Here is a 14,481-nt window from a genome sequence, read left to right on the forward strand (position 1 = left end):
CTTAGTGAATCTAGCCCTAAGTGTCTAACCTTATGCATCCTTTCTATAATCAGGGCCTTAGTGCACACAATTTAGGTGCTTAATTTAGGTGACCCAAACAGAATTACCCCTCCTCCCAGAGTCTAAGCAAATCAAAGTTTTTGCCTACTCAAGTCTGCAGTAACATACATGTTTAATCTCTTTCTCCAGGCATCAGCTTTGTTATATTCTCCTCCAGAAAGCTTCAGAAGCTAACACAGAAGACTTTATATTTAGCTAAATACATGGTTTCCATACATTATTCCTGAAAGTGGACGTCTTCCATCATTAAAAAAAAATATCAAACGGGAAAGAAAAAAAGAAAAAAGTTAGCTTTCCCAATTGTCCTGTAGCACCATGACTCAATCCAGTTTGTTGCTTTAAATAATGATTTGAGAAAAGCTGCTTCCACAATACAAGTCTGTAAAAACCTCAAGCTGGTGTTTCCAAATTTCATTGATGCACATTCCAAGTAACTGAGCAATGTGTTTTCCCCTAAGCAGTCTGTCTATAATGAAAACAATGTACATTTAACAGACTCAACCTGTCAAGTGGTTGTTTTTCCCTTTTACACGTTGCACAATATATATAAACATATCACAGAGACAGAGAAGGACACAGAAAACTGAAAAAATCAATGGATAATAAAATAAAGCTGGGGTGGTTGTTGCAGTCGGGAACTCAGTTCATCTTCAAGTTTCCAGTAAGTCTCAAAATGTATTTAAAAACTAAGGAGCACTTGGTGGCCAGCAGCCAAACTACCAAAGAAACATGTCCCTGGGAAGAAGGGGAGACATCTTGTTGAGGATAAAATGTCTGTAATTCCTAAGTGTGAAGAAAGGCAGTGGGATGAGTTTAGAAATATGTCCACATATTTTCTTTTCGCTTTCATGTTTTATTTATTGTCATTAATACATAAGTTTTGTTCTACTGAACTTTTTTTTTTTTTTTTTTTTTGCAAAAAGCAGAGTATTTCTCTCTGGAATATGTCTCTTAAAACAGTTCCTCTCTGAAAAGAAGAGAGACTATTAAATCATGTTTTCCTAAAAAGATAAAAAAAAAAAAAAAGAAGTAACAAATCAGAATAATCATAAAACTCATGTCATTGCAAATAAGCAAAATTGTTCCAGTAATATCTTAAAATCAGAAATAAAAATGAGATACAGAATATGATGTAGCTCAGAAACCTGGTGCGACTGGTTACCAAATAATAGATCTTCTTATTAAGATGCATTATGGCAATAGTACATGCTAACTAGCAAATGCAACACATTAAAACCCTATAGCTTGTGTTACTTGTATATATATTTTTTTCACCATAACTAGGGTTACCATATGGCTCCAGAAAAAGGAGGATGGATTGCAATTGTGGGTGGTGAGGGCTTTCAGGGGATTCAGCTATACAGCCCTACTTTTTTTGTTTGTTTGTTTACTTTTTGCTTGATGCAGTTTGATTTGTTGAGTAGGCAGTCTGTTCAACCAGTCAAACTGCATAAAAAAGGTAAACAAACAAACAAACAAACAAAAAGGCAGAGCTCTTGGGCTGGAGATTCTCCGAAACCCCACTGAAGAACCTGACAAGACTGATCTGAATTTGATTGGCTGAGCAGCATCTGCCTGTTGCCTGCTCAACCAATAAAATTCAGAGCAGTACCCTTAGGGCCTTTAGGGGGTGAGGTGAAACCCCTGACCACATGCCACTGACAGATTGACACGTCTGAGTTTTACTTTCATTGAAAGCAATGGAAGTAAAACCCAGAAAGTCCCTGGGGAGTTTTCATTGGTTGGGATGCCTATCTTGAATTTTAGAGGGGTGGGATGATTGTCTTGGAGTCTGGCATGGGGGCATTTTCTTGAGTCTGGGAGTGAAGGTCTTGACGGGTTCAGGGGATGGGGGCTTGCCTTGAGGTCCAGGAGTTGGGGAATCTTGACTGGAGGGATGGGGTCTCTATGGCACTGTCCCCTTTAAGAAGGGTCCTGGAAGCACTGGGCTGCATGTTGGTGATCTGATATGCCTAAGGAACACAATAATACAGCTGGCAAGATTCATCTAAGTTGCACTACTTACTAACCTATGACACTGAACTTCTACAAGTTAGTGATTTCTATGGTAAACTAACCCCGCTTTTACTAATGTGTAGTGCAGGTTTTAGCACCAGCAGAGGCGGTAACTGCTCTGATGCTCATAAGAATTCTATAAGTGTCGGAGCAGTTCCCGCCGCAACCGGCGCTAAAACCCATGCTACGCGTTAGCAAAGGAGGGGGTAAGCTGCAGTAAAATGTGATATGGTACTAAAGCTTTGCAACTGGTCATCTAAATAGGCCTATAACGATCCATACCAAAAAAATACCCCCACACAATTTTTTAAAAGGTTTAAACTAAAACAACTTTTAAAAAAACTTCTTTGTAATGATTTGTAGAAGCAGAAAATTACGTTATAATATGCGTTTGGAGGAGCAATCACAAAGATTCCCATCCAAAACATAATATATTGTATACTGCCTTAGGTTCTGTAAAGAAAATGAAAAAGCATATCAACAGATACATCAGTTTAATAATATCATGACAAACATTCGGGTTAAGTGATGTGTAAAATGATGGTTATTTTCAATCATGTTTATGTGGGCTTGGTAATTATACAATAATGTCACATGAGTTATTTAGAGTGATATATAAAAAAAGAGGTTTGTTATCAAAAATACCCAAACACAAACTGAATATGAGGCTCATTTATTATCTTATCACCTAAGCTAGCATTGGATATTCCTGCACATTGCCAGAATGAGCAATTTAGGGCTCCTTTTACAAAGCTGCGCTAGGGCCTTAACGCGTGGAATAGCGCACGCTAAATTACTACACGCGTTAGCCGCTACCGCCTCCTTTGGAGCAGGCGGTAGATTTCCGGCTAGCGCGCGCTATAGCGTGCACTAATCTGGTGCGCGCGTTAAAACCGCTAGCGGGGCTTTGTAAAAGAAGCCCTTAGTCTGGGATGAATTTATCCTTCTAAGTTAAATTAGCAAGTCAACGGGCAATTCAGAGGCAGATGCTAGATTAATATTTGATGGTACCTGAACAAACAGTTGACATAAAAACACAGAAATGTGGGCGCCCTGTGGCATGAGCTTCATGGAAATGTTTATTCCTGGAAATGGAGGATCAGCTTAGCAGTTCAAATCCTAATGCTCTCACTGATTCTTCCCTCCAAATTCTATAAATTTGGACACAGGCCCAATTTGCTTGTGCAATTTAATTGAATAACAAGCCAATTAGCGCAGATAATTGGCTTTTTAACATGCAATTATTAGCGATAATGGTCTTAATCTAAATTTATGAGCATAAATTTAGGTGCACAATCCATAAGATTTATTTGGTGTGGGGGGGAGGGGGTTGGTTAGTTTTAGATGTATTAATTAAGACCTATACAATGCTACCGTCATCTTGTCTTGTAAAGAGTGAAGGCTTGATTACGGTTGTGCGGATTTAACAAAGACATGACAAAGTAAGTTTTTTTAATGTTAACCTAGAAAATAGGGAGGAATTGATAGATTGTTATATTCCTTACAGAGGCTGTTATTGAACAGGAGCCCCCCTGAGTGAACGCATGAAAGCTGATTAATTGAGCTAAGTCTTATATATAAGACTTTAATGGATTTCAAATAGGGAATGACACGGGGGAAAAATTTGTCGCTGTCCCCGCGAGCTCATCCCCATCCCCACCCCTCAAGCTCGGGTCTCGTCCTCATATCATCCCCACAAGTTTGGTCCCTGTCCCCGCCCCATTCCCACAAGCTGTCTGAATTTTTTTTTAAATTAAAATATACAAAGAAAAAATATAATGTACAATTGTAATTTTATAAATCACAAATAATACATAGCAAGGATCAACAAAACCCCTGTCCCCTCCCCTCCACTATCAAGAAAACGGAAGTTAAATTACTACAGAATGCTACATAGAAAAATCTAACAGGCAGGGGAGTGTAACTAGGGTAACTACCTCCTGGTCAGAGAGAGCCCTAAGCCAGTTGAAAGCTAAAGAAGCACAGCCTGGGCTTTGCAATCCCCAATTATGTCTAACACCAGCTCTAGCAGGATACATATTTCAAATCTGATATATCCTAATCACAAAATAGAAAATAAATTTTCTTTCTACTTTTTTTTTGTCTGGTCATTTTATTCCTCACATCACATTGGTCTCAGAATCTGGTTTCTATTTCTGTCTGTCTATTCTTAACTCACTTGCCAGGGTCTCCTGACCATTTGACGTGTCTTCTTTCTCCATGCTCACCATTCCTTTTCCATCTCTCTGCATGTTTTCCCCCCATGTTCAGGATGCATCTCTCTTCTCTTCTCCTTTACTTCCCTTTCTAGTATTTCCCCTGTGCCCATCTCCCTGACTTCATCATTTCACCAATCTATGATCCCCTCCTCCTGTGTACAGTATCACTCCTCTATATCCCTATGCCCCTCTTGTCCAGCATCTTCCTTCTGCATTCTTATTCTCCCCCATGTCTAGCCATCTTCTCTCTGTGTCCTTATACCCTCCCATATCTAGCATTACCCCTCTGTGTCCATATACCACCCCCATGCAGATGCAGCATTCTCCTTTTTGTCCCTGTTCCTATGCTCCCATCTTTGCCTACCATCTCCTCTCTTTTTGTATATCTCCCTGTCTATATTCTCCCCTCTCTTACTCCCTTACACCAATGTGTGTCTCACACTCTCTCTTTCCTCCCTACCTCTGCTATGCACATCCGCTTGGTTCAGCTTTTCTCTTTCCCTTTCCTTCTCTTTCTTCCTCCTTGCAGGGTCCAACACCTCTATCCCCTCCCTTCACTGCCCAGGTGTAGGTTTGGCACCTCTCTCTTCCCTTCCAATTTGCAAGCTCTAATGAAATAAATTAAAATGACAGCACCCCCTCCGAGGTGAGCCATGTGAATCAATCAAACAGGCTGGAAAATACTGGTGGGGGTTTTTTCCACCACATCTTTGGGTGGTGGGAGGGTGTCAGTGATCACTGTGGGACTAAATGGGAGGGGATCATTCCTTAAACCCTCCAGTGGTCATCTGGTCAGTTTGGGCACCTTTTTGGCATTTATGCACTTTTAAAACAGGTCTATCTCCAAATGTCTAAAAAAACCCCAGAACTTTTTGTTAAAGGTTTTATTATGCTTGACAAGTGTCCACGTTCTAAGCCTGCCCAAAACAAGCCCCCTTAAGATTTGGACGCACTGGAGACAAAACAACCAGGAAGACGTCTAGAAAGTCTGTTTTGAAAATGCCCATTTGGACTAGTAAGTTTTGACTAGTAAGACGTCCAAGTTCTGGTTTATGCGTATCAACAAGGGATCTAAGAGAAAAAAGAACAAAGAACCCGCGTGGCTCACTGTAGCGGTGAAGGAAGAGATCAGAGACAAGAAGACTTCATTTAAGGAATGGAAAATGCCAAAAATGGACGATAAGTGGAAAAAGCACAAACAGCATCAATGCAGGTGCCATAAGGCGGTAAAAGAGGCCAATAGAGACTACGAGGAAAATATAGCCAACTTCACAACATTATTTTGATATGTTAAGGGGAAACAACCCACTAAGGAAGCGGTGGGACCATTGGATGACCATAGAATAAAGGGAGTGCTAAAGGAGGACAAAGCCATTGCCAACAAACTGAACCCTTTTTTTGCATCTGTATTTACCCAACAGGCTATATATACCCTGAAAACAAAGAAGGGAAATGAAGATGGTCAGTCTAGAAGAGGTATGCAGGCAGATTGATAGGCTTAAGAGCGATAAATCCCCGGGACCGGATGGCATCCATCCGAGGGTCATCAAGGAACTGAAAGGGACTATAACTGAACAGCTTCAACTAATAGCCAATCTGTCTATCAAATCTGGAAAGATTCCGGAAGACTGGAAGGTGGCGAATGTTATGTCGATCTTCAAAAAAGGTTCGAGGGGAGATCTGGGGAAACTACAGACTGGTGAGTCTGACCTTGGTACTGGGAAAGATTGTAGAGGCACTGATAAAGAACCGCATCATTGATCACCTTGACGGACACGATCTGATGAGGACCAGCAGCACAGCTTCAGCAAAGGAAGATCTTGCTTGACGAACTTGCTGCATTTCTTCAAGGGAGTAAACAAGCAAATAGACAAGGGTGACCCAGTCGACATTGTATATCTGGATTTTCAGAAGGCATTCGACAAGGTTCCACATGAACGACTACTTCGGAAAATTGCGAGCCATGGAATCGAGGGTGAAATACGTGGATTAAAAACTGGCTGGTGGATAGGACACAGAGAGTGTAGGTAAATGGACAATACTTGGACTGGAGGAGTGTCACCAGTGGGGTACCGCAGGGCTCAGTGCTTAGGCCCGTGTTCTTTGACATATTTATAAATGATCTGGAGATTAATACAACGAGTGAGGGGATTAAATTTGCAGATGATACGAATTTATTCAGAGTAGTAAAGATGCAGGTGGATTGCAAAAATCTGCAACGTGACATAACCACGCTCGAGAAATGGGCAGTGACATGGCAAATGAGGTTCAACATGGATAAGTGTAAGGTGATGCATGTCAGTAACAAAAATCTCATACACGAATACAGGATGTCCAGGGCAGTACATGGAGAAACCCCCCAGGAAAGAGACTTGGAATTACTGGTCGACAAGTTGATGAAGCCGTCCGCGCAATGTGGTGAAAAGGGTGAACAAAATGCTAAGAATGATAAAGAAGGGATCACGAACAGATCAGAGAAGGTTTTCATGTCGTTGTACTGGGCCATGGTGTGCCCTCACCTGGAGTACTGCGTCCAGCACTGGTCACCGTACATGAAGGACACGGTACTATTCGAAATGGTTCAGAGAAGAGCGATTAAAATGGTTAAGGGGCTGGAGAGTTGCCGTACAGTGAGAGATTGGAGAAACTGGGCCTCTTCTCCCTTGATAAGAGGGAATAGACAGTAGATAAAGACAGGTTGTTCACCCTCTCCAGGGTAGGGAGAACAAGAGGGCACTCTCTAAGGTTGAAGGGGGATAGATTCCGTACAAATGTAAGGAAGTTCTTCTTCACCGATTGAGTGGTGGAAAACTGGAATGCTCTTCCGGAGTCTGTTGTAGGGGAAAACACTCTCCAGGGATTCAAGACAAAGTTAGACAAGTTCCTGCTGAATCGGAACGTATGCAGGTGATGTTGGACTCATTTAGAGCACTGGTCTTTGATCTAAGGGCCGCCGCGTGAGCAGACTGCTGGGCACGATGGACCATTGGTCTGACCCAGCAGAGGCAATTCTTATGTTCCAGCTCCACTCAACCCACCACATGGGCCCAGCAACTGTCTCCCTTCCCTTCAGCTCCAAGCGATTCATGTCCAGCAGCCCAAGCAACCCCCCCCCCCTTCGTGGGTGCAACAGCAGCCCCCCCCTTCATGAGTCCAGCATCCCCCCTCCCTCCCTATCGTGGGTCCAACTGCCCCACACCCTCGCACCCTCCCTCCCGATGGCGGTGGGACCAGGGGCAGAGCCTGGGCAGGTCTGGGCCGGAACTTGGGCAGGGGTAGTCGGTTGATATTTGTTAGACTTAGGTTTGAAGAAGTTAAGAAACTCTGTATTAGATTACAGAACTATCGTTTGACCTGAGGATCAGGGGAGATATGACATAGGTTTATAAAACAAAGGTGTCAAACTCAAGGCCTGTGGGGTAAATCCAGCCCGCCTGGTCATTTTATGTGGCCCACGGTCCGACGCCCCCTGTGTTATCTTGTGGCTGGCTCCCTCCTCCTCACAGCCGCAGTGTGCACTAAGCCGCGTGCAGCGGCTCACCAGAAGCATTCCCTCTGACTTTGTGACATCAGAGAGAAGGCTTCCGGTTCAGGTGCAAGACACACGAGGATCCACTACACGCGGCTTCATGCACACTGCGGCTGTGAGGAGGAGGGAGCCAGCCACAAGAAAACACCAGGGGGCATGGGACCACGGGCCACATAAAATGGCCAGGTTGGAGCCAGCCAGAAGGTAAGACAACCGCCGGAGGGAGGCACAGCATGGAGAGAGGGAGACAACAAAGGTAGGGGAATGATTTTATTTTCAATTTAGTGTTTGAATTTGTCTATTTTGAGAATTTTAATCTGCTGTCTATTTTTTGCACTGCTGAGGAAGAAATACATTTGTTTCTTTTTCTCTGGAGGTTGTACTGCATGCAAAGTCTTGAATCTTAGGGTTTCTTTTTTATATACACTTCTCCCTCCATATTCGCGGTTTCGGCACTCGCTGTTTCACATATTTGCGATTTTTCGGCGGCTGACTCCACCCTCCAAAATAACATCATGATTAAAGATTCTTTCCTTTTGCTGTACTGTAAAAAAAAGTTTAACATTTACCAACATTCACTCTGCTTCCATGCTTTCTCCTACAAAATCGAAGTTTCAAAACTTTCACCCTGAAAATCACTGGTTCACCCTGAAAATCGCGAATATGGAGGGAGAAGTGTATTAGTACTTTTAGTTTTTGGTCCCGTATTTGCATAGAGGTTATCTGTGTTCTGGTAGGAATGAATGTTGAGAAGCATACAGTGTGCTTTGTGTAGCTTAATTTTGTGGTTAACTATTATGTGTTATTTAGATTATATTGTGTATATATGAAAAAAATGAATGAAAAAATGGTGTTATGATTAGTATTATTATGGGGGTGGGGTCTGGGGCTGAGATTGGGTGGGTTCTGGCCCGTGACTTAGCCTGTGTTTTAGATTTCGGGCCCCTTAATGTGATTGAGTGTGACACCCCTGGTCTATAACATATTGAGTAGAATGGAATAGGTAGATGTGAATCACTTGTTTACGCTTTCCAAAAATACTTGGACTGGGGGGCATGCAATGAAAGTATTAATTAGTACATTTAAAACAAACTGGAGAAAATATTTCTTCACTCAATGTGTAATTGAACTCTGGAATTTGTTGCCCGAGATTGTAGTGAAAATAGTTAGCTTAGCAGGGTTTAAAACAGATTTAGATACTTTCCTAAAAGTCTATCAGTCATTATTAAGATGGATTTGAGAAAAATCCATAGCTTATTTCTAGGATAAGAAGCATAAAATCTATTTTACTCTTTTGGGATCTTGGCCACGTCTGAAAACAAGATATTGGGTCGTAAGATTGTGGCGGTATAGAAAAATAAAGTTATTATTATTATGATGGATCTTTGGTTTGTCCCAGTATGTCAGCTCTTATGGGGAAGGGGTAAAACACGGACCTTATGGACCTCGCGGATCTAAAACCACACGTTCTTAAAAATCCAAGGTCCGTGCATTGACAAGTCCGCCTTCGCTTTCCCTGCAGCTCAGCTCAGGCCCCCGGCTCCCTCGCGGACCTCACCGATCTGAACTGCACGTCACATCCTTAAAAATCCGAGGTCCACGCCACTTTTGAGGTCCGTGCCACTTTTAGTCTCTGGCTCTGACAGAGCTCTATGACAATTTAACTCTGACGGATCCTAATGCTTTTCCCTCCCTATGCTAGGATCCGTCAAAGTTACATTGTCATAGAGCTCTGTCAGAGCCAGACTAAAAGTGGCAGGGACCTCAAAAGTGGCACGGACCTCGGATTTTTAAGGACATGCGGTTTTAGATCCACGAGGTCCGTAAGGTCCGCGTTTTACCCCTTCCCACTCTTATGTTCTTATGAAACACCATTTTGTAGTATAAGGGCCTCTAAGTTCCTGCTTAGAACAGAAGCATACATGAAGGGAAATGACTGTGGTCATAGGATTTTCAGATCTCTAAAAATAAAAAGCACCGATGTTGATAGTAAATGAGCCCCTAAATATACATGTTCATGCAGATAACAATACTGAATAAAAGGCATTACCTGATGATATGTATCTTTGCTTACCTTGCGTTTTTCTCTTAGACCCTAGTCGTGTTGTATTCAGACTCAGGTTTGCTTAGAGACCCAATGAGGCAGAACCTGAAACGTTATGGCTATTTCATTCAATACAGTCATTTTTATACATCTATAAATACACCTGAAAATAATTTAAAAGATGTACTGTGGCATGCAAGGAACATCTCATAAGTGAAGAGATTTTGTTTGAGAGATCAGAACAATTCAATGTAGAAAGAATGCACATAGTGCATGCACACAGATACCCAACCACATAAAATATTGCATGCAGTAATAGAAAGCACTAGTTCACATAGCAAGACCACAAGGGGTCCTTTTACTAAGGTGTGCTAACCAATTTAGCGCATGCTAAATGCTAAGGCGCCCATAGAATATAATGGATACCTTAGCATTTAGCGCACGCTAAATCGATTAGTGTGCCTTAGTAAAAGAACCCCTAAGATTGTCAAATGATTGGTTGATCAAATACAGTTTTATTTACAAGTATTATGGAAGCAATACACATCAGGTAAATTAGTCAGATTGTGAGCCCACCAGGACAGATAGGGTGAGTGTGGCACAGTGGTTAACCCTTTCAGGACCATAAGGATCGTAGGCCAATTTTTGTGGTTTTGACGACATTTTTATGGTAAAAAGGGCTTGCAGATGCCAAAAAATTGATTTTTTTTGTGAAATATCATTATTTTTATTTTAAAAAATCACACTTCTGGCTTATGGACAGTGTGGCAAGTGAATCTTCTCGTCAATCTAGCAACGACGCTAATGAATGAATGTCGGAACCAGTTTGTTTACATAAAGGTAGTATCATATGGAATCCGTACATATCAAATTTAGAACTGTAGACTATCCCAATCAAAATTTATAGGATTTTAAAGTTATGGGACAAATATGTCCCTTGGTCCTGAAAGGGTTAAAGCTGCAGCCTCAGCACCCTGAGGTTGTGGGCTCAAACCCACACTGCTCCTTATGACCCCAGGCAAGTCACTTAATCTCCCCCCTCCCCCCATTGTCTCAGGCTGTAAGCCCAAATGCTTGAGTACCTGAATAAATTCATGTAAACCGTTCTGAGCTCTCTTGGGAGAACAGTATAGAAAATTCAATAAATAAATAAATGAGTACCTGACTGTAAACCACTTAGGCTATAAGTAATCTATAAATACTAAAATAAAAAGATGTCTATTTTTTTTTTTTTTTTTAAGTCTGTCCTCAATGTTTGCTTTAATAGACAGAACCATCTAAGCTACAGTTTTCTATGTAGAATTGGATAACAGATGAAGACCACAAGTACAGGCTCCTTTCTTCTTCATTATCCCGTCAATTGACTTCTATTTCCCAAAGTATTATTTTTAGGGCTGCAGATTTAGCACATTATTAATGTGATTAATGCGCTAAATTTTTACCATTAATTTAAAAAATGATCACAATTACCTGGTCTCCTGCTCCTGTGTTGGGACTTGCTGCTTCTCTGGTCTGAAAATGGTTGTGGTGTCAGTGTCAGCAGGTGCATGCTGCCGCTGGCTCTGCCCGACACTGAAACAGGAAGTTACATCAAGTTTGGATGTAACTTTCTGTCTCTGGGTCAGACAGAGCCAGCGGCAGCGCGAACACACAGATGCTGACACCTGAACCACTTTCAGACCTGGAGAAGCAGCAGGTCCTAACAAAGGAGCAGGAGACCATGCAATCTGTTAATCACTGGACTCGGGGACAAGGAGGGAGAAAGTTGCCGCTTTGAAGGGGCAAAAACCTGTCACTTCTCTATAAGATCATCAAAATCTGGCCTTTTCTCTCTGAGCATACTACCAAAACCCTTATCCACTCCCTCATCACCTCTCGCTTAGACTATTACAACCTGCATCTCACTGGCCTCCCACGTAACCATCTTTCTCCTCTTCAATCTGTTCAGAATGCTGATGCACAATTTATATTCCATCAGAGTCAATATGCTCACATCACTGACTCCCCATCTACTTCAGTATACAGTTCAAACTCCTCTTATTGAGTGTATTCACTCAATTCATTTAAAGAAGCGTGGGATGAACACAGAAGATTTAGAATCAGAAAATAATATTAAATATTGAACTAGGCCAGTTACTGGGCAGACTTGCACAGTCTGTGTCTGTGTATGGCCGTTTGGTGGAGGATGGGCAGGGGAGGGCTTCAATGGCTGGGAGGGTGTAGATGGGTTGGAGTAAGTCTTAACAGAGATTTTGGCAGTTGGAACCCAAGCACGGTACCGGGTGGAGCTTTGGATTCTTGCCCAGAAGTAGCTAAGAAGAAAAATTTAAAAAAATTAAAAAAAAATTTGGGTTGAATCAGGTTGGGCAGACTGGATGGACCATTCGGGTCTTTATCTACCGTCATCTACTATGTTACTATGTTTAGCTCCTCAATATCTCCCCTCTCTTGTCTCTCCCTACACTTCTCCCTGGGAACTCCATTCATCAGGCAAATTTTTCTTATCTGTACCTTTCTCTTCTGCTGCCAACTCCAGATTGCACCCTTTCTCTCTTGCTGCACCTTATACCTGGAACAAACTGCCTGAGTCAGTACGTCAAGCTCCATCCCTGGAACTATTCAAAACCTCTTCAAGAATGCATTTAACTCACAACTCTCTCATCCTAAGGATACTGAGAAATTCCCTAACCCCCTACTTGTCCTGTTGTCTGTTAATTTAGACTGTCAGCTCTACTGAACATGGACCATCTCTTAAATATGTTGTACAGTGCTGCATATGTTAAATAGTAGTAGTAATTGCAATTAATCACAATTAATCACTAATGCACAGCACAATTAAAAAATTTTTTATCTTCCTGCAGCCCAAATTATTTTATATCATTTAGCAGGACAAACAGTGATCCTAAAACTATAAACAACCTCATATTTAATGTTTTGAAATAATTATTTCTCATCTTACAATGAATAAAATTTGAAAATATGGGGAAATACTTTATTTCATTCCACTTGACCATTGTTTTTCTTGAAGCACATTAGATAAGTAATACAGTCTTTTCTATAATTCACGCTTTAAGCTTTATCTTAGTAAAAAAAAAAAAAAGGGAAGAAGTTACATGCACTGAATTCTTCAAAAGTCTTCAATTTAATTTATCTTTAGTTTGGTTATAAAAGTTGCATCTTTGGGTTTTTTTGTTTTTTTTTCTTTTGTTATCTGCTTTACTAGTGTGTGGGGTGTATGTGTTGCTAAGATAAAAAATGGAGAAGAAATAAACCCCCACAATGAAAGAAAACCAAATGGAAGAAGAGAGTATTTGCAAGCAATGAAGATTTTACAAGGTCTATCAAAAATTTATTGATACTGACCGCTGGACAGCTTTATCATTTCTGGACAGCCTGTGACTTGTAGTAGGAACTTCTTCGATTTCGTCAATGTCGCACACATCTGCAGCATCTTGTGAGTAGCTATGCTTCATGACAAGGATATTCCTTTTGTTCAGGGGCTGGATGATGGGCTTAATAAACTGGGGTTGTATATCTGTCAAAACAGAAGCATCTCTTGTGCTGAGGTTACTACGGCTGCCTTTAGTGCTAGAGAGTTGTGATCCACAGTGATGGTCATGAATGCATTTTGACGATGATCTCCGCAGTTTATGGTAATTTTCAAAGTCATCTGCAATGTCGACAAAGTCAGCAACAGCCCCCGTCCCTCTAAGAGTGCATAACTCATAGTGAGGTGGCTCAAACACCTCCTGGAACATTGTTTGATCAAAGTCGCTTTTCCTTTGGATGAATTTTTTACGAGGCTGCTTGATCTGCACTATAACAGAGATAATAATGAGGATGACAACAATGCAAGAAGTGACCCCAATTATGGTTCCACTGGTATTGGTAAGCTGGTCCAAAAGGTTAGTTTTTCTTTTTTCTGCGTGATAGAGGAAACAAAAAGTTCATTATGTCAAGTTCTGAAAATGCTTGGTCAGGATGTTTTTCAATATATCAAAACAACTGTTGATTTTTATCATTGAAACATATAGAGCAACAATAGATGATGGGAGAAAAGCCTAATCAGTTCATCCACTGCCCAATTTTTCCTCTCCACACTGTTAGAGATATATCCCTGCTATCTGCCATACAGTTTAACTGCTTGTAAAATGATCACTCCTTGTTATCTTCCTCACTTTCCCCCACCCCCCTTTTTACAAAACCGTAGCATGGATTTTAGCGCTGGCTGCAGTGGGAACAGCTCTGATGCTCATAAGAATTCTACGAACATCGGAGCTGTTACTGCCATGGTTGGCGCTAAAAACCGTGTTATGGTTTGTAAAAAGAAGGGGGGGGGGGTTATCTCCACTATTTTGGTTACATAGGTTTACAAGGTACTTTCATTCATACAAATTACAACTCCTTTTCAATGTCTAGTTACAAAGCATTTCAGTAATCTAAATACTACTATTACTACTACTAATTATTTCTATATTGCTATCAACACTAGCATGGCTATTTTCTGAAACAAGTGACCTAAATTTCTGTGCCCTTTCTGGAAAATACTCTTCCACCACTTTGTCATGCTCATCTGGATGGTCTGTAGAGAGCTTTATAGTAGATAACTGCAA

The 14,481-nt window shown here is 41.3% G+C and overlaps 1 protein-coding gene across 2 annotated transcripts in view; it reads right to left on the bottom strand.

Moving 5' to 3' along the window:
- Window positions 1–295: 295 nt before the first annotated feature.
- NETO1 (neuropilin and tolloid like 1) overlaps window positions 296–14,481 on the bottom strand; it is a 291,913-nt gene continuing 277,727 nt past the window's right edge. For both annotated transcript variants that reach the window (XM_033929810.1, XM_033929812.1), the window contains 3 exons: window positions 13,232–13,790; window positions 9,899–9,973; window positions 296–843 (listed from right to left, as the gene is read on the bottom strand). In XM_033929810.1, coding sequence (XP_033785701.1) covers window positions 9,913–9,973; window positions 13,232–13,790 — 620 coding nt within the window. In that variant the 3' untranslated portion in view covers window positions 296–843; window positions 9,899–9,912. The remainder of the gene's footprint in view (window positions 844–9,898; window positions 9,974–13,231; window positions 13,791–14,481) is intronic.

The sequence above is a fragment of the Geotrypetes seraphini genome, chromosome 2 (assembly GCF_902459505.1).
Source record: "Geotrypetes seraphini chromosome 2, aGeoSer1.1, whole genome shotgun sequence".
Taxonomy (NCBI): Eukaryota; Metazoa; Chordata; class Amphibia; order Gymnophiona; family Dermophiidae; genus Geotrypetes; species Geotrypetes seraphini.